At 42.1% G+C, this 21599-nt stretch overlaps 1 protein-coding gene across 1 annotated transcript in view; it reads right to left on the reverse strand.

The window, feature by feature from the left end:
• The window catches only part of dlg2 (discs, large homolog 2), a 176661-nt gene that overhangs the window by 110013 nt on the left and 45049 nt on the right, over positions 1-21599 (reverse strand). Inside the window, exon 5 of the mRNA XM_080867650.1 lies at positions 15655-15723. Within this exon, the coding sequence (XP_080723776.1) occupies positions 15655-15723 (69 nt within the window). The remainder of the gene's footprint in view (positions 1-15654; positions 15724-21599) is intronic.

Here is a 21599-nt window from a genome sequence, read left to right on the forward strand (position 1 = left end):
AACAGTGTTAGTAATGCCGTTACTTTTAACGCTGCTGTTCCCATCACTGTGTATATCTATGTATCTAAAGGGATCAAAATGACTCATCAGTTCTAGAAGTTGTCATTTTTTGCCTTTTTATCCCAATTTCCCCCAACTATATAATAAATAAACCCATTTAATAAATGCACGCACAATATGTTTAAGATTTTGACAGGTTAATCAGGATAAGTTAATTTAGCAATTAACAGTTTTACAATGTAGGCTTCTGAGCTACCATTCTTAATACACACTGACAGGAAAATTACTTTTCATCCCCAAAGACTACTTATCTTTTAAGCACTTTAAAAGTGGTACACTTGGTATATATACACTGTATTATTCTTATGTGGTCAAAAATTTATATGAAAAAAACAAACAAACCCAGCAACAATGACAGCATATCAAACAGGTTCATCCAGGGATCTGTTTATTTTTTCCCCTCCCCTCTATTTTCCTCTCACTCAATTACAAAAGTATATTCATCATGCCCAAAAGCATTACAACAGAACAGCAGACGTAGCTTATAGTACTTCAGATCTCTTTGCAGCAACTGTGCATTACACAGAAAGCACATATGTTTCATATTTAATAGTTTTGGCAGTGCATACGCCACGAGTTAAACCTTATATACTGCATGTTTCAGGTTGTTTTACACTCCGTCAGGTCTATTCCACAGTACTGCATACAATATTAACACAGCTGAGAGGTAATATATTCAATAACCATGAGTCACAAAAAATGCTAAATTGAAAAAACAAAAAAGACGAAATTCCCAAAACAGCAAACGCAGCGTTGATTTTGCTCAGAAACCAGGTGATCCATGTAAAGTCCAAATTTGTCACATGGTCATAATTATTCAATCATTAGCCACCATCAGTGTTACCCTCTGACAGCACTCATGTATTATCCCTCTGGCATGCTGATAACCTGTGCCCTATCAGTGTTCAGACATAATGTAATTCATTCAGTTCAATTCAATTCATTTCAAATGCATTTATATTGCTGTGGCGCGGCTTGTAGTCCTGTACAACAGTTTTTCTGTGTGTTTATTAACTTCTTGCTTAGCCTCAGGTAGGGTCACCTCTCCTACCCAGACAGAACCAGTGGAGACCTGCATTAGAGACTCACTACGGGAATCATTCAACCATCCTCTTCCCCGGCAGATGCAGGCACTTTGATTATCTAGTGATGCTGTTTTGGTTGACCAGTGCACCACTGGTGTTCCAGGCATTAGTCAACGATGCTCTAAAGGATCCTTAATGTGTTTGTGTTTGGATATCTTGTATATCTAGACAAGTAAAGGTTTTGCAATGACTTTTGGAGAATCAGATGCATGTGAAGTATCAGTGTTGTGATACTTCTCATTTCATTTCTGGACACTCGAAAACATTGTCATAACTTTGAGCATCAGCAATTCTTTCTCTCAAGTCTAAACTGGTTGATTTTGTTTTGATACTTTGTCAACTGAGAGCACAAATCCTTTCTGAAGTTTTTATATTCCCTGTAAAGTAGACAGTATCCCCCACTTTAACTTGACTAACGTCAAGGATGCATACAGCTCCTCCTCCCTCCCCCCACTTGGTAGGTCAGATCATAACCTGATTCACCTCACCCCCCGCTATGTGCCAATTGTGAGGAGGGAACCTGTGACCACCAGGACTGTTAGGAGGTGGTCAGAGGAGGCAATAGCGGAACTACAGGGCTGTTTCGAGGTGACCGACTGGGAAACACTCTGTGAGCCTCACGCCGAGGACATCAATGGGCTTACTGAGTGTATCACAGGCTACATAACTTTCTGCACCGACTCCATTGTTCCAGCTCAGACTGTTCATTGTTACCCAAATAACAAGCCGTGGGTGACTAAGGACATCAAAGCCCTCCTCAACAACAAGAAGAGGGCTTTCAGAGGGGGCAACAAAGAGGAGGTGAGGAAGGTCCAGGTGTTACTAAAGGACAAGATCAGAGAGGCTAAGGACAATTACAGGAGGAAGCTGGAGTGGAAACTCCAGCAGAACAGCATGAGAGAGGTGTGGAGGGGCATGAAGACCATCACTGGATTCAGGCCAACCAACAGCAGGGGAGCTGAGGGAGGTGAGAATAGAGCCGACGAGTTGAATCTGTTTTTCAATAGATTCGACACCACAGTGTCTGCTCCCACCCCCACAACCTCACCTGCAGTCAGCCTGGAATCCAGAGCCACACCACTGTGCCAGCCTCTCTCTTCACATGTTGCCTCCTGTGAGATTCTTGACACCCCTCCCCCACCCATCACCTTCACTCAATACCAGGTTGAGATGCAAATGAGGAGACTTCACTCAGGCAAGTCTGCTGGACCAGACGGAGTGAGTCCCCTTGTCCTCAAGACCTGTGCCCCCCAGCTGTGTGGAGTCTTTCATAAACTGTTTATGCTGAGTCTGAGTCTGCAGAGGGTCCCGGTGATGTGGAAGACATCATGCCTCGTCCCTGTACCAAAGACGCCTCGTCCCAGTGGCCCCCAGGATTACAGGCCCGTGGCACTGACCTCCCACATCATGAAGACCCTGGAAAGGCTCATCCTGGACCAGCTGCGACCCATAGTAAGACCACATCTGGATCCCCTTCAGTTCGCTTATCAGCCTCGTCTCGGAACAGAGGACGCCATCATCTACCTGCTCAATCGTGTCTACACCCATCTGGACCAGCCGGCGAGCACTGTGAGGGTCATGTTTTTTGACTTTTCTAGTGCTTTCAACACCATCAGGCCGACCCTCCTGGGTGATAAGTTAGCAGCGATGCAGGTGGATGCTTCTCTGGTGTCCTGGATTGTTGATTACCTGACAGGAAGACCACAATATGTACGTCTCCCACAGTGTGTGTCTGACAAGGTGATTAGCAACACAGGGGCACCACAGGGGACTGTCCTCTCCCCCTTCCTCTTCACCCTCTACACCACAGACTTCAGCCACTGCACAGAGACCTGCCATCTTCAGAAGTTTTCTGATGACTCTGCGGTGGTTGGATGCATCAGCAGGGATGATGAGACAGAGTACCGGGCTGTGGTCGACTCCTTTGTCACGTGGTGTGAGCAGAATCATCTGCAGCTCAACGTGGCAAAGACCAAGGAACTGATCGTGGACTTCAGGAAGACCGGGAAACACTTGACCCCTGTTTCAATCCAGGGGGTCAGTGTTGACATTGTGGAGGACTATAAATACCTTGGAGTACACATTGACAATAAACTGGACTGGGCTAAAAACACCACAGCACTTTACAGGAAGGGCCAGAGTCGTCTCTATTTTTTGAGGCGACTGAGGTCCTTCAACATCTGCCAGAAAATGCTGAGGATTTTCTATGAGTCTGTGGTGGCCAGTGCGATCCTCTATGCTGTTGCATGCTGGGGGAGCAGGCTGAGGGTCGCAGATGCCAACAGACTTAATAAACTGATCCGTAAGGCCAGCAATGTTGTGGGGATGGAGCTGGACTCCCTCAAGGTGGTGTCGGAGAGGCGGATGCTGTCCAAGATAAAGACAATGTTGGATAACACCTCCCACCCACTCCATGACATGTTGGTCAGTCACAGGAGCTCGTTCAGTGAGAGACTGAGATTACCGAAAAGCACCACTGAACGACACAGGAAATCATTCCTGCCTGTGGCCATCTCCCTGTACAACGCATCCACTTAACACACTGTTTGCTGCTACAACTACACGTTTCTTTTCCAAATATTTATTTATAAGTGACTTATGTATGTATGTATGTATATATATGTATATATTGTACTATTCTTAGTTAGCATATTGTCTGTCTTGTCTTAATGTTGGTTTAAAATGGAGCACTGTAACAAAAAATAATTTCCCCCAGGGATCAATAAAGTATTCTGATTCTGATTCTGATTCTGATATATATATATATATATGTATGTTCAATGGTCAATAGTGACTCTGTTGTCCCCAATGAGAAGCTGATTTGCAGTATGTCCACACAGAGAAAAAAACAGCCTAAGTTTCATCAGTAGCATCAACAAAGTGTTATTAAGCATGATAATAGCAGCAGGTATAATAGACACTCTATCTCTCTTGGTCATCACTGCAGGCACTTCATGCTGACGACCAGAAAATCTCTAAAGACAGGATGGTCTGAACATAACATGACAGAGGTTTCCTTACTCAGCACCAAAGTTCACAAGCTGGACCTGAGACCTTCCTGAGATCTGAACAGCCACTTTAACCAGGTGACCGAGTCTGGGCTTATTGGTCAAAGACAAATTACCGAGCAATGATCCATCCATCCATCTTCTTCCGCTTTATCCGGGGCCGGGTCGCGGGGGCGGCAGCCTAAGCAGAGAAGCCCAGACCTCCCTCTCCCCAGCCACCTCCTCTAGCTTATCCGGGGGAACACCAAGGAACCTAACCCCCCTTTGGACTGTAGGAGGAAGCCAGAGTACCCGCAGAGAACCCAACCAAACACGGGGAGAACATGCAAACTCCACACCCAAAGACCCTGGCCAGGTGTTGGAATCAAACTCAGGACCTTCTAGTAGTGAGGTAACAGTGCTAATCACCGCACCGCCGTGCTGTCAAACATCAGGGATATGAAACTGCAACCACTTTACAGAATTTAACAAGATATTAGATGAGACGCTACTACTAACTGCTTCTTTCAGCTGCTCACCGCAGTGGTTGTCACAGTGGATGATCTGCCTCCATGTCACCCCATCCCTTGTATCCTCCTTCACAACATTCATGAATTTTATCCCTGGCAGCTCCATATTCAATAACCATATCAACCCTGCATCTTTCTTTTTCACCAAAAAGCTGACTAGACACACAAAGAAAAAAAAAGCACCTTAGTATCTTTTGCTTCCATATTTGACACAAACGAAAGCTTCCAGGTTTCCAAAAACAGTTTGACTGATCCTTTAGTAAAGCAGCGCCTCTTTTGCAGTTTCTTATCCAGCATAGGACTGTTCTGATGTTAGGAGAGCAGTAATAATACTGGGCAAAGTGACAATCCCATGATTTTTGTAACACACTTCCAATAACTCTAATTATTAAAAACATCTTCACCAAATTAATTCTTACACCAAGAGAAAAAGAGAATCTCTAAAATTTTAGAAGAGGTTGCCCGTCTGGGATCTTAATCCCTAATTTCATTAATTCAGTTTTATGGAAATTGACTGTAATACAAGACAAACAGTCAAATTAAAAGGTCTTGAATGCTGGACACTGGGTCAGAAATATACACAAGCTTATCGTCAGCATACAATCATATTTTGGGTTCTAAAGCTTCCCTTTGACTTCCTTTGACCAAACCCTTGCTGTTCTTGTTGCTATAGTTAGTGGGTCAATTATCATTGAAAAAGATTAAGGGGATAAAAGGCACCCCTGCCTGGTACCACACTGCATCTTTGTATGATCACACACACACACACACACACACACACACACACACACACACACACACACACACACACACACACAGAGTTCTGGTTCTCCAGCAGAACCAGGATCATGGAGGGGCAACCATCCTCTGCAATCAGTTGAGGGTGAGGGGAAAGAGGAGGAGAGCAAAAAAAGAGAGGACAAAAGGTGAACAATAGGAGGCAAGGCAAGAGTTGAAGTTACTAATTAACAGTAGTGGTGTTTTAAAACAAAGAGTGAAGGGATTAGTCAAAAAGAAACAGTCACTGGAAGCTGCCAGCAGTGGAAGCCTTTTAGCAGCATCATTTAAAGATGGTTCAGGGTCACCTGATTCAGCCCTAACAATAAAGAGTTGTCAAAAAGGAAAGTTTGAAGCCTAATCTTGAAAGTAGAGATAGTGTCTGTCTCCTGAATCCAAACTGGAAGCTGGTTCCACAGAAGAGGGGCCTGAAAACTGAAGGCTCTGCCTCCCATTCTACTTTTAAATACTCTAGGAACAACAAGTAGGCCTGCAGAGCGAGAGCGAAGTGCTCTAATAGGGTGATATGGTACTACAAGGTCATTAAGATAAGATGGGGCCTGATTATTTAAGACCTTGTATGTGAGGAGCAGGATTTTACAGGGTTAGAGTGATGGATGAAGCAAAGCTAAAAGGGGGAAAATCTGCTCTCTTTCTGGTCCCTGTCACTACTCTCGCTGCAATGTTCTGTATTAATGGGAAGATTTTTAGAGATCTTTGCTAAAGCACAGACAGATACAGCCACTTAGAACTACCTCTCCCAGCCAGCTAAGATTTGGTTAAGAACCAGCTGCGGAGCGGCTAAGGATCTGCCACGGTCCTGTCAGGATCCAGGTGGTTATTGTAAGTGGCTGTATCTGTAGCTAGGACTGGATCAGGTGACCCTGAATGCTTCAGTAGGTCTAGTGTGCTCGGGGATTCACACAATGCGCTGAATGTTCTTTCTTTATTCACCTTTATAAACACAGTGAGTAAAAATAGTGTTTCTAAACCACTATGCATTTAAATCATCAGTTATTCTTAGTCTCTGGCTATCTTCCACAGTGTCTCCCTCCCCTCACCCCCAAACAACTGTGGCAGATGGCTTCCCCTTCCTGAGCCTAATCCTGCCAGAGGTTTCGTCTCTTAAAGAGATTTTCCTTCCCACTGTCACCAAGTGCTTCCTCACAGGGAGTCATTTAATTGTTGTGGTTCTCTGTATTATTGTAGGGCCTTTACCTTGCAATATAACACATGTTGACGAATATTTGGAACTATATAAACAAAATTAAATTAAACTGAATTATAATGGGACCCTCACAGCCAGCCTGGTGTCCTGGCAGCTCGGGTTAGAGCCCAGCTAACTAAAGCTAAGTTACTATATCCACACCAGCTACTGTGGTGAATCTAATTATAAGATTATAACAGTTCGGTGTACAATGCACTGAGCTAAGCTGCATTTGCAGTGAGTACCATTAGTGCTAAAATAGCTTCAACAGCTAACACACCGACCAGAGAGCTGGTTAACCATAGGTCATACTTACATACTTTGAATATAACCTGCAGGTGATTCCAGAGAAATGTAGTTTAATTCATTTGAGAAGAGCTACAAATGTGATTCTGTGGTCATCAGTTTATGAAACTTCAAAAGTTTGGTGATATTTCCTAAAAAAAAGGTTTAGAAATGATTTTTGCTGTAATTTTAATACACAAAAGAGAAACAAATGTCAACTTCATTAAATTCAATTTTTATTTATGCAGGATGAGATCACAACAATAGTCGCCTCAAGGTGGTTAACATTGTAATATTGTCCCACATAGTTAGGTTATAAATACAGATGTGATAGGGCAGAGACCTGGGTTCAAACCCACCGGCCATTTACTGTGCACCCTCTCCCAGCTTCTGTCTTCTCTGCACTGTCCTATGTCCATAAAGATCATACAGTTTTAGATTAGATGAAAATAAAGGTGATATTCAAAGAGAGTTTCACTTTGACTCGTGACTATTAAAACAGGGGCCAATGGCTGCAACCAGGGACGCCACAATACCAGATGTTACAAACTTGGAACTAATGCCAGTAGAAATACTTTTTCTGGTAATTAAATATATTCTTAATACCCAAATGTAAAGAAAGATTATCCAACATGAACAAAAATTAAACTTCTGACATAGTGATGGCAGACCATTTATTAAAATGTTTTTAACGCTATGAGCCGCGTAGAGTCACTGCAGCATCTGAAGTTATCCATTGTGGTCCTATCCTCAACCACCGATGATCCCTGTCTGATGTTCTTCATTCACGGTGCTTTGTGATGTTACAAGTGTCATGATGAGATACTTTGAATTAATTTTGAATCATAAACAGGAAAGAGGTAAGGATTATGTATACCAAGGAAACAATAACTTAGAAAGGAAATCTAATAAACATGATGACAGTATGGTGGTCACAGGGACTGAAGAACTGCTCTTTTGAGTGATGCAATGATCGTTTGCACAGTAACTTAAACATTTTCTAAAATAAAATGTTCCAGGTGTGCACAAAGACTTCTGCGTTACAGTGAAACAACCTTTTTCTTGCAGTGTTGGCATTACTCACGTTGTGTGAGCACTGGGCTGCAGCAGAGCCACAAGTTCAAAACAGCTTCTGTTGCCATATCTGAGCTTTTTATAGTGTTGCTGACTGAAAGACGTGAACCAGAACAGGTAAACAGAAATGTCCAGCAGCAGCAATGAAAATGAATTTATACAACTTTTTACTTTAGAGTGACATGGGAATGAAGACAACCAGGAGGGAGGGATAGCAAACATCTATATTCATCCAGAAACAACCAACACACAAACAGCGTTTTCCCCTGCTTTACCTCATCCCTCATTCCCGTACAGTGACTATTCTCAAGTCCAGTGAATCATGTCTCTTACCTTGGTTGTGACAATGCAAAGACAATCCATGTTCATCAGACAAAAAAGGAGCTCTCAATATATTGTCAGATTCATCACCACTTATCTCATCCCTGAAGGAAAAATGTGGGAAGACGGAAAAAGATGCCAGTATGAAGAACCGAGGAGGTAAGGATTACCAGAGAACGAGAGGGGGAGGAAAGAGGAAGAAAACATGCACACGCTCTCCTTTGCAAAGGAGAGAAACCACAGCGGACAGACATTACTGCATGTGGGCCCCTCTCAAGGATTGAGATGCCTCCTCCACACCGCTGAAGGCAATCAGAATTCTTTACGCCATCTCAGAGCACAGCGCACGTCATCGTCTAACACGCACACAAAACAGTAGCTCCACACACCAACCCCAAATTCTTCCTCAGATTCTCTCCCTCTCATTCACCCTCTGCCTCCTCGTTTGAGTCCATTCTCTGCTCGTCTCTAGGCTGCACAACAGAACAGTGCTATACGGTGAGAGAAAGCAAGGGCAGGAAGGACAGGAGCGTCAGCTCTGGTAATGGTAAAGGTTCCCCTTGCTCTCTTTTTCATTGGCTGTCTGCTGAGGCAGACTGCTGGAACTCAGTAACACACTGGCTTCAATTTAATCTGCATCCAGTGGCAGCACAGCACTCACCCTTCCACTCACTAGTTTCTAAGCAAAAGAACTTTATGGATCTTTAATGTTAGGAATTACATGTTTAAAATGTTTCCCACTTGGCTTTAGGTAAAACAAATGAAAAATCTGTCAGCATCTCCGCTATAATCAATTCAATTCAACATCAGCATCAGTCGCCTCAAGGCGGAGAGTGAAGTGCTCTAATAGGGTGATATGGTACTACAAGGTCATTAAGATAAGATGGGGCCTGATTATTTAAGACCTTGTATGTGAGGAGCAGGATTTTGAATTCTGGATTTAACAGGAAGCCAAAACAGGAGAAATCTGCTCTCTCTTTCTAGTCCCTGTCAGGACTCTTGCTGCAGCATTTTGGATTAGCTGAAGGCTTTTCAGGGAGTTTTTACGACTTCCTGATAATAATGAATTACAGTCGTCCAGCCTGGAAGTAATAAATGCATGAACTAGTTTTTCAGCGTCACTCTGAGACAGGATATTTCTAACTTTAGAGATGTTGCACAAATGGAAGAAAGCAGTCTTACATATTTGTTTAATATGTGCGTTGAAGGACACGGGAAGTCAACTGACTTTGGTTGCTGAGGTTTTCAGCTTCACATGTCTCAGATACATAAAAAGGTTGGTGGTGTACCAAGGCCCTTTAAACCCTAACTCGTCACTGACAGGGTTTTCCGACATTTTTTAAAATTACTGTAACTTTTGACTATGCTTCCACCTCACTGTCAGCCATCCTGTTAGCAGGGCCTATGCTATCTTTGGCTACACCGGCTACAGGGGCCTGGTTAGCTATGGGTTATTGCAAGGGTGTGAAGTCGAGTCTCCAATTCAGTGATCCTGGCCTCCAGACCTGAAAATAGGCTGCATCTTTTACAAGTATCATTACTGCTAAAAGAGGCCGAGGAGTAACTGAAAATCTGACACAATGAGCAGGAAAGTGCAGGAGGGACAGATGAAGAGGCAATGCTGCTAGCGAGTCAGCTATGAGCTAAGCTAAGCTAGTGAAACCCTAAAGACACAGTGAGTGAATACTGTAACAATAAATTAGCGAGTGTGCTTTAGATGAAGCATGTGAAGATTACACTATGAAATAAGAAGTTATCTATAAGTTTTTAATTAAACTGCTACGCAGAAAAGTGACACAAAGGCACCACTGTGTTAGAACAGGAACAGGAAGTGATACTCGGAGAGAGTGAACACCAAGTGTCACTACCCGATCCGTACCGGAAACCCGATCGGTACCCCGCATGCGCGAAAGGTGTCTACTTCCGGTCGAAGCATTTTATGATAGTTACAGGTCAGAGTATCTGTTAAGATGTTAAGAATAACAAGTATCTCTTAAAATGTTTCCGATAATGAAACATTTAATATAATGTAGACAAAAACAAAAAAGTAAAAAGATAGTGACAGATCGGGACTCCCGATCCTTACTGCGCATGTGCAAAGTCGGACCGTACAAATCGGGTCTACCCGATCCGTACCGCGCATGTGCAGGGGTTTTCTTCTTCTTCTGTTCGTTTAATGGCAGTGTACCCCCCAGTGTACGAGGATACCGCCACCTGCTGACTGAGCGAATGAACCCTATTGTAAACTGAATTAGCGTCATTACAAACGTGTGTTAAATTTGATTTAGTGATAGTCGAGTGTGTTTATGCTCGTCTGTGTGGAGAGGATTGTTGGAAAAGTGATGATAATGTCCGCTATCACTGTCAGTTGCCAGTAAACACTTCATCTGGCTGCTGAATCTTCGCGTGACATATTATAATGTCTGTATTATTAACTCTGTCATTAGGCACCATTCTTCTTATTTTACGGCACTGTTGTTCAATCGGGGAACGCTCTCTGTTGAGGAGAACAGCAAAATTTTTTGCGGATATGGATTATCCATTGTTTAAATGTCCCGGTAGTCGAAAAGGAGGCAGAGCTGCTGAGAAATGCTAGGAGCAAACTGGGCGCTAACCGTATCATTCAAATATATTGAATGTCGCAATGTTGGCAAAGAGAGGAAGTGACGTAAGATTTGCGCATGCGGGGTACCGATCGGGTTTCCGGTACGGATCGGGTAGTGACAAGCACCACCACCAAACTGATCCAAATATGTGCTCAGTGCAATACTGCAGTGGATGCAGGCACCAAGCATTGTCAGTGGCACATTTTAATGCAATCCAGAATCACAGATTTAACTATTTGTCTGCAGATGTGCACTCTTATTCTCAATTACAAAGTGACTGGAACATACTTTATGCGATACTTTATCAACTATTGTTGAGCTATGTATTAAGTCCTTTATTTAAACACTCCCAGGTGGATGAGGTCTGGGGAACTAACCTCTGACAATTTTCAACTGAAATTACTTAATGAAACATCCAGTTATATGAAGAAGAACTCGGTACAGAACTTGCAGTGCAGTTCAGTCTTGCCTAAGATTCTATAAATGCATGAAAAAGAAATTTGTGTTTCTTTTTCATGCATCTAAGCTTTGCAGCCTTCTTTTTCTGTGGCCAAAAGTCAAACATGACAACAATGCTGTTGGCGTGTTTTTGATTTGCACAGTTGGTTTTCATCTTTTCTCTCTATGTCCTCATATATTCATACAAACTCGTATTAGATAACGTTAGGGAGTTGCTTGTGAAACGAGATGATAGAATTTTTATTACTCTTTCAGTCAGAATGTCAAGAAATTCTAATGCGACTCTAATGCAGCATTGGGTGTGTGGTGAGTCTTTCTAAACCCCCCTCCCAAAAATCTCTAAAAATATAGTCAGTGGGAAAAGTCCCAGAGAGAAATGTTTAAGGAGAAAGCAACAATGCCTTTTTCTTAAACAACCAGTGAATAATTAGCTTTTTTCTCCTTTCTTTTTTGTTTGTTTGTTTGTTTGTTTGTTTGTTTTTTATTATTGAGAAAACAAAATAGCAACTATGGAAGACATATCCAGGACAAGGACAACAGCAACAACAACACAGAGTAAAACAATCATTGGAATATAGAGTACGAAGGATAAACGTAAAGATTATCCTTCGTAAACCCCCCAAGATTGCTAAACCCCCCAAAACGTGACTATCGAGGGTTGGGACCAGCAAGCATAGGTACAATCTTACACGCCTCTCCTCTTGTTATTCCCCAAACGCCCATTCTTTTCAATCTTTTTTCTGTCCTTTTTCTTCTTCTATTCCTCCACTTTTTTTCTCCCAATCTACCCTTCACCCCCTGTCCACTCCAGCACAGTATCTACACAGACAATAATATGAATAATAAAATAAATGAATAAAAACATTAACTAAAGAAGCTTATATTTTCACAAAAAATTTAACTCTTTATAAAAACCAAAATACATTTTGAAATCATTCAATCAATCTTTTTTAAAATGCAATTTTAAAAAGAGAAATAAAAAGATTCAAAAATCAAGATTTATTTCTGACATTTAAAATTGATTCCACTCCTCATTTTCAAAACCATTTACTCACTGCATTTACCTTTCCTGTCAGTTCATAGCGATCATATTAGCAAATGCATTATCTTTGGGATTAGCTACAGAATTAGCTGTAAACTATCAGATTACCTATGCCCATTACCATTTCCGTGTTTTGTTTTGCTTTGTTTTTGGGTCCTTGGAGAAAAAGTAATGCAGTCTGCTGCAATATAAGGAGCTCACTGATTGGTTAGCGATTCACGGAGGGGAAGACGTAGCTAACTGTTTGAATTGAACAACACTGCTGTTTACGCTGAAAACTTTGCACTGCCCTTTGTACAAGCACACACTCTAAAAAGGCATTTAGCCTTGCTATTCCCGCTTTTTCTAACATGGATATGTAAAAAACTGACTCTGAGTCATCACCTGTGGACTCAGTCTGACTATCTGTTGGAGGTAGCATGCTAGCATGGCTAGCGCTAGCATCATTGCATGTAGACCCGCTCTTTTAATCTCATGTTATCTTGTGAATATATTACGTTCCAGCAGCTAGCTACATAGTCCACAACATCTAGGACTACTTGATAATTCACTTTGTGACTACACAAACATATCACTTAGTTGGAAATATTGGTTGCTACTTGTGGTTTGCGTTGTGGTATTTCTTTTGGTTTGTGGCTGCTGTATCCTCTTTTTGTTGGTCACATATTACTTTTCTGTGTTCAGTGCAGCAACTTGTGATCCTCATGTAGGGGCATCCATGTTTGCTTTAACATGTCATTTAAGAGCATTTAGTTTTGCTGTAATTAAAAATATAACCTATGCTTCTTATAACTCTTGTGTCAGTCTCCACTTTTATGTTGTGGCTTTTGAGGCAGGTTGTAACATCCTGACTGCTGGGATTGCCACATTATCACGACGGCGGTCTTCAGATCCTTGCAACCACCACTGTGTCTGGATTGTTAGCCAGCAGCTGCTCATCTCTCTGAAACTAGAACTCCCTGATCGCTGTTGTGCTCATTCACTGTACTGTTGTGGGGATCCTTCATGATCTTGATTAATCTGCCTTTTCTTAGCAATTTATTTGTGCTGCCAGGTGATCATAGAGTGCCACGAGGTTCTTCAGCCACTAGGCGAGGATCACGTCATGGCTCTTCCTTTAGGAGGTTGCTGTAGTCCGCTGTCAGGTTCACATTCTGTGTATTGTGTGACGCCTCTGCTTATATATTATATATTATCTTATATATAGCACTTTTCTACAATTCTGGAGCACTCAGTGCTTTATACAACATGCCACATTCACCCATTCACAGTCAGTCACACAAGCACTTTTTTGTACGCTTTTAAATAATTCCTAACTACCATTCACACACATTCATATTGATGGATGCATCTATTTAGTGTTCTAAGGAAGGAACAGTGAGGAATTAGTGACAGGGTCATGAGAGGCCAAGTCTCACTGATTCACGTGGTGACCGAAGGCTGGTCCATCTGACCTGATCCAACAGACAAGCTACTGTAGCTCAAACTGCTAAAAAGGGTCAGGAATGGTTTGAGGACCATAACTGGTTATATAAAACAGTCTAATCAAACATCTGTTGTATTTGCTGCACAAATAAATTCGATTCATGGAGGTCCCACCTCACAACCTTCAGGACTTAAAGGATGTGTTGTTATCAGATCAGTATCCTCCAACAGGCAGCAGCAACGGCATTAAGCTATAATCCAAAGAAGCAGCATGCTGTGTTGGAGCATGCAAGTGTTCAGTCTAGGCAACAATTAGAGCACAATAAGACATGCTCACACTGCTGAAAAAACACAGACAAACTCACACATCAAAGTTATTTTCATCAGTTAATTTTTCTTTGTCATAAACTCCAAATTTCTGTATATTTTCTTTTGTTGTTTGTATTCGAATCTTTTGTGCTGGTTACGATGGTGGTAAGCTCCCATGGTTACACGTACATCATTACTAACTCAGCATCTATCGTACTATATAACTGTGCGGAAGAAAGTGTAGTTCTAGTCCGTTCTAGTCAGTCTAGCACTATAACACAGACCTTTAACCCTTCCCATGTGATCCATCTCCCACTTATGAGAACCTGAACTGCTCATTTCCTCCACATCAGCTGTCACGGTACCTGTTTGCTGGAGTCATGCTGCAGAAGAGGCGTGTTGCAGATTTTGACCTTGATTACTGCCTTCATTAGTGTTTGAAGCAGCACCCCTCCAGTCCCAGTTGCTTCTTGCTCTTACTGAAGACATTTGCAAGCACAAACTGTCTTTGCCAGAATGACAGAGCTAATCTTTTCAGGCGATGTGGCTCAGGTAGCTTTGACTTATTGCATTACAGAGCAGGAATGCTTTAACCTCCTTTGTTAGAGCTGCCACTTGTTGTATGCAACAACACTGACAGTGCAAGCTATTTGCATGACGGATTTACTGAAGAATCCACTGTACACTTTGCATGTCCTATACAAATGAACACAAAACATTTTCTTCTGAAATGCAATAATGGGTTTCATGACTGTAGTCTCGATGGCTATAGACAACTTCTACTTGGCTCCATTTTAATTTACAATGAATAAAGGAGAATGAAATTCACTAAGATTTATGTTATGAGTACAAAACTACGGATCGATACAGACAAACACGGAGTGAACAGTATTGCTGTCCCATTGATTTAAAACTGGACGTTTTACAGACATTTAGTTTCTTAAATCAGACTCTCTGATCATACTCTGTCATACTATGATCATGTCAGAGAGCCTAATTTGCACAGGAAAGATTTAATTTCCATTCAAACAAATAAACTCTCAGGTTCTTAATCATGTTCAGTTAGTACTGCTTAGCAAACTAACACTGTCATCTTCAGACAGGCCAGTCCCTGCTCTGAGACCCTAACAAAAAGCTTGGCTAACGTCGTTCCAGCCCAGTTTGTACCACTAACATATTATTACCACAGCAGTTGTTATTCTGGTGCCAAGCACTAATCTTTTTTACATTTCGAGCTTACTGTTACTGGGATTATGCAGCACCAGATTCCTCCAGCTGCTTCTTAAGGAACCAAGTGCTGTGCTGGGCTGCAGTGTTCTGCCATGCTATGACTGTTGATGAGTGTACAAGTTTGAACGCAGAACTAAATCAACTAAAATGGATGCTGCTAGCAGAGGCACAAGGCACTTGTTGTGATGTACACAAGATCCCACTAATCTACTGCAAGCCATACACTACTGCTACACTGCAAACATACAGAAACTCACCTCAGGGGTGTTTGCACTGCACTCTGCTTGCGCTCTCCCACTGGGCTCTGAGCTGCTGTGCTCCCTCTGCTGGGAACAACAAACAGGTGCATAAGCCACTCAGCTCTGATAATGACTGGTGTTGTTCTTAGAAATGCCTAGCTGAAGTATACACATGCAACAAAGAACACTGTGTATGTATATTGTGAAATAATAATATAATATGGAGGTTTTTGAAGTGTTGACTAGCTGGTAACTGCACAACAGTAACAGGATGCAGTTGTAAGAGTTATGCAAGATCTGGCAACGATAAGTAGATGAAGTGATCATACGCTGGTCAGACTGTCTCCAATTAGAAGCTCAAATAGTCTAAGCCTAAAAATAAAACCTCTTTATACCATCCTGCTTCTAACAGCAATACCTTTAACTTTTCATGTAGAATCATTTAGTTATTTTTTATTACATAATTTATGTTTATTCATTAAGTTAAGTATTATTTAGCTATGAATTGTTATTATGTAGTATTATTTATGTAATATTAAGACAAAAACAGATGATGGATCTCGCTCACAAGATACTAATTTGACAGAACACTGCATAAACTAGAGGAGGATTAGGACACCATCAGAATTCAAACCAATTAACTGAGTCAATCTATACTATACTCATTCAGCTATTATTTTAGCTAATGTGGCCGCCCTCTGTGGTTATTACTGGACATAATAACTACCAACAAATCTGCCAAAACAAAAGTAGGAAAAACAAAATGCTGCTACGAACAGAGCTGATTCAACTATGATTACAATGAGTGACATTTTTAACATAAAGTTGTTAGATGATATATTACCTGCTTTTTTGTATACAAATGTTACCAAATGAACATGCAGCTGAGAAATAAAATCAAACACATCACTGTAATGTAGAATATATGTAGAAAGTTCAGGAAGTGAAAAAACATAATTCACATAATTCTTCCATTAACATGAAAAAAAAACATTATTATTATTATTGTTCATGATTCAGCACATATCAAACATGCAGAGCTGCATGCTGTGGTGGACTCTTATGCATAAGGGAACAGCCAGAATATTTGCATATATGTATATATATTACTATTTCGTCATTGTTTCACCTACTTCAGCAAAAGAATTTGTCTAATATGGAATAAATAAATCATTTCTCATTCCTAAAATGTCCTAAGAGGAATGTGCAATGCTTTGCATCAGGACTGCACACATGATCCCATGAGTTATGGTCTTGGTTTTCTGTGAAGTATTTCAGTTTTGTTCCCTGATTTGATTTAAATAAGATTCTTTCTTGTATTTACATTTTGCTTCTTTCTCACATGTTCCTTTGCCTTTGTGTTGAAAGAGCCAGATTGGCAGATAAGATTAACTCAGCAGGTGATTTAACTCTTGCTTCTACTTAAAATTAGGCTTAGAGCAGCAGTTTTCTGTGGGAATATATTTGTCACAGTCCTGGGTTGGTGACCCAGTGTTTTTGGTTTCTGTACTTTTACTTTTGATGTTATTATGAGTATGACTGTTTGTTTTGGTTTCTGTCCTAGTATTTCTAGCTTCCTAGTTTGCCAGTACTTCCTGAGTTCTTGTTTTCAGGTTCTGTTATTTGGTTTCCCCCTCATAAGACTGGCTACGAAATGGAGCAACTGGAAGCCACCTCCTCTACGTGGATGACGACAAGCCAAGAGTGAACGAGACATCGATTCACTGATCCACACCACCAGGATATACAGCAATGACATCGGAATAATGTTCGGACTGGAGAAGTGTAGTCGGATGGTAACGAGGAGAGGGAAGGTAGTCAGAACTGAAGGGATCGAACTACCAGAAGGCAGCATTGCAGATATAGAGGTTAGCTTCAAGTACCTGGGGATCCCACGGGCAAATGGGAACCATGAAGAGGCCGCTAGGAAAGCTGCAACCACCAAGTACCTGCAGAGGGTCAGGCAAGTCCTGAGGAGTCAGCTGAACGGTAAGAACAAGATCCGGGCCATCAACACGTACGCCCTGCCCGTGATCAGGTACCCTGCTGGGATACTCAGCTGGCCAAAGGAGGAGATAGAAGCCACTGACATAAAGACAAGGAAGCTCCTGACCATGCATGGAGGGTTTCACCCCAAGTCCAGCACCCTGAGGCTGTACGCTAAGCGGAAGGAAGGGGGCCGTGGACTGGTGAGTGTCAGCACCACAGTCCAGGATGAGACAACGAACATCCACAGTTACATCAGAACGGTGGCCCCAACTGACCACATGCTCAGTGAATACCTCGGCCAGCAGAAACCCAACAAAGAAGAGGAAGAGAACGAACCATCATGGCAGGACAGGCCCCTGCACGGTATGTACCACCGGCAGATAGAGGAGGTGGCTGATATCCAGAAGTCCTACCAGTGGCTGGACAAAGCTGGACTGAAAGACAGCACAGAGGCACTAATCATGGCAGCACAGGAACAAGCTCTGAGCACAAGATCCATAGAGGCTGGGGTCTATCACACCAGGCAAGACCCCAGGTGCAGGCTGTGTAAAGATGCCCCAGAGACAATCCAGCACATAACAGCAGGGTGCAAGATGCTAGCAGGCAAGGCATACATGGAACGCCATAACCAAGTGGCCGGCATAGTGTACAGAAACATCTGTGCCGAGTATAACCTGGAAGTCCCGAGGTCAAAATGGGAGATGTCCCCAAGGGTGGTGGAGAATGACCGAGCTAAGATCCTGTGGGACTTCCAGATACAGACGGACAAAATGGTGGTGGCTAACCAACCGGACATAGTGGTGGTAGACAAACAGAAGAAGACGGCCGTAGTGATCGATGTAGTGAATGACAGCAACATCAGGAAGAAGGAACACGAGAACCTTGAGAAGTACCAAGGGCTCAGAGAACAGCTGGAGCAGATGTGGAGGGTGAAGGTAACAGTGGTCCCCGTGGTAATCGGAGCACTCGGTGCTATATATATGAGATAGATGAACATCTTTGGACCCCATAATTTAATTGGATAAAGCCATCTGGCATCTCGTTAGTTCTTAGTACATTTGCCTAATCCATCTGATTGTGGCTGTCACGGTTCTGGGTCCATTGGACCCAGTATTTTGAGTTTATTATGTTTTGGTGTATTTTTGCATTATGGATTGTTTTCTGATGTTCTGGTGCTTTGTTTATTATTATCATTATAGATCTGTTTCTGTTATTCTTGGTGAGGGATCAGTTCTTAGGTTTTGGGTTCTCATTGCAGTTTCTGTTCAGTGTCTAGTCTGTCTCTCAGTGTCATGTCTGCATCTGGTTTAGTAATTCTTGTTTCCTGTCTTATTGTGAAAGTCTTTGTCTTATGTTAGTGTGTGCAGCTTAGCTCCCCCGTCTCGTTAGCCCTGATCTCCCCCAGCTGTGACTCCCTTCTGTTGCCCATTCCCTCATTACTACCCTGTGTATTTAAGCCCTGTGTTTTCCATGCTCGGTGTCGCGTCGTACCCTCAGATCCTGCCTGTGTGTTCCAGTTAGTGTTTTCATGTTTGGTTTCTGTTTTGTTGGTGCCAGCAATAAAGCTGAGGTTTTCAGTTATATTTCCGTCTCAGAGTCCTGCACTTGGATCCACATCTCCACCTCCCCGCACACAGAGCCCTGACAGTGGCAGCAAAACAGGATATATAACAGTGTACTGACAGCCTCATGGAGGGATCATCAGTCTATGAGGACTAATCCTCTTTAGTTATCTCTATCATGACAGTACTAGATGACGTTAGTAAAGTGGTTCAGCAGATCGTGCTGTTACAGAGAGATTATTTTCAGTCTCTTTGGAACTATATAAACGATAACGCACGCACATGACGCTGTAGGTTGAGTTGTTACTACAAAGAACAGGCTATGACTACCTCTACAAGTTTAACTACATCTATTAGTAGTAGTAGTAGTTTTATTGTTATTAATATTATGAGTCGAATATCAAACTGGTTAGTCCCCTTTTAATTTAAACATGCAATGAGCACAGAAACATAAAGCCTTGATGCCCACAGACCAGTTCTACACTTTTTCTAAATAATACAAGAATAATATAATATAGTTCTGACAACAATCAATCAACCACATATACTCTTTTTTTATAAGGGACCAACAATGACACCTCATTTGTATAGGTAAGCATACTTGTTACTCGTGGATCATGAATGGACAAGATAAAATTTTGATATTCACAGAAACAGCATTTTATTGTTCTCTAAAACTGGCAGTGTCATGGCACTGGATCTGTGACCCAGTGTTGATGTGTTTTTGGGTTTTTTCTTATATTCTTTGATTTTGTATCATTTGTGGTTTTGGTTCTTGAATTGTGTGGGCTCATGCAATATTTATAGTTTCTATAATAAAATAAGATAAACCTTTAATAGTCCCACTCGTAGGAAATTTGTTTGGTCATGGCAGAAAGTGGACAGTACGAAGTTAAGAGCAGCAAAAATTAAGAAAAACAAAAGAATAGAAAAAGATAAAATAGAATAACATACTATAAACAAAAAGAAGACATCACTAGAAAAAAATAGAATAAAATACTATGTTGGATCAGAAAAATTGCACTTAATAATATTGCACTTATGGGAGACTAATATTGTTTCTTCCTCAGTCTCAGTGTTAAGCTCGAGTGGCTTCGTCCTCGTCTCCGTACTTGACTTGCTTTTTTTAAATTTTGATAGTCCCGTGTCCTGTGTTAGTGTATTCAATTTTGCTTCCTTCCTGTCTTATTATATCAGATTAGGTCCAGCGGTATTCCCTCCTGTTGTACATTCCCACGTGAGCTGTGCGTTTTTCTGTTAGTTCAATGTTCTCCAGTCATGTCAAGTCTCGTCAGGTCATAAGTTGCCAAGTTGGGAGATCCTTAGTTCTAATTTATCTTCGTTTGTTTCCTTAGTGTTCATGTACTTTGTTTGTAATTTGTTTTGTCAGGTATTGAAGCTGCTGCTCTAAGTTTTTGTCTCAGAGTCCTGCTTTTGGGTCCAACCTCTTCCTGCCACACAGCTCACCGTGACAGAAGAACACGACCTCGCTATGGACCCAGCGGACTAAGCCTTGCTTGAGTGCTACAAAGAAAGGATTTTGATCTCCGAGATCTTCAGCCACGCGCTCAAGGCTCCCAATGTGAGGACCATGGGAATTATGGTAAACATGGCCGATGCTCTTCTGAGGAGGAATACCCACCTCTCCCCACGCAAACCAAAGCCCGGACAGTCCTGATCCTCAAGGATAGCCAGAAGGGACCGGTCCCGTCCAACAACCGACCAATAACCTGCCTCAGTACCGCATGGATGCTCCTGTCAGGCATCATAGCGGCTGACATGAACAGGCACATGAGCGGGGCACACAAAGGGATTAGCAAAAATACAAGAGGCGCAAAACACCAGCTACTGGTAGACCGAGCAGCCAGCCGAGACTGCAAGACTAGGCTGACCAACCTGTGCACTGCATGGATTGATTACAAGAAGGCCTATGACTCAATGCCCCACACCTGAAAGAGCCTTCGAGAGGGGCGAGAAGGGAATTATATATAGCCCTGTACCAACGCAGAGCAGCTATCTGAACGCTACTCCAACAGAGGTCGATTATCTTGTTAATAATTTCACCTCCTCACTACGTACGACTCTGGATACTGTAGCTCCGGTGAAAACTAAGGTCTCTAATCAGAAGTACCTGACTCCGTGGTATAATTCTCAAACACGTAGCCTAAAGCAGATGACTCGTAAGCTGGAGAGGAAATGGCGTGTCACAAATTTAGAGGATCATCATTTAGCCTGGAGAAATAGTTTGCTGCTTTATAAGAAAGCCCTCCGCAAAGCCAGAACATCTTACTCTTCATCACTGATTGAAGAAAATAAGAACAACCCCAGGTTTCTCTTCAGCTCTGTAGCCAGGCTGACAAACAGTCAGAGCTCTGTTGAGCCAACCATCCCTTTAACGTTAACTAGTAATGA

Source organism: Rhamphochromis sp. 'chilingali' (assembly GCF_963969265.1).
Source record: "Rhamphochromis sp. 'chilingali' genome assembly, chromosome: 19".
NCBI lineage: Eukaryota > Metazoa > Chordata > Actinopteri > Cichliformes > Cichlidae > Rhamphochromis > Rhamphochromis sp. 'chilingali'.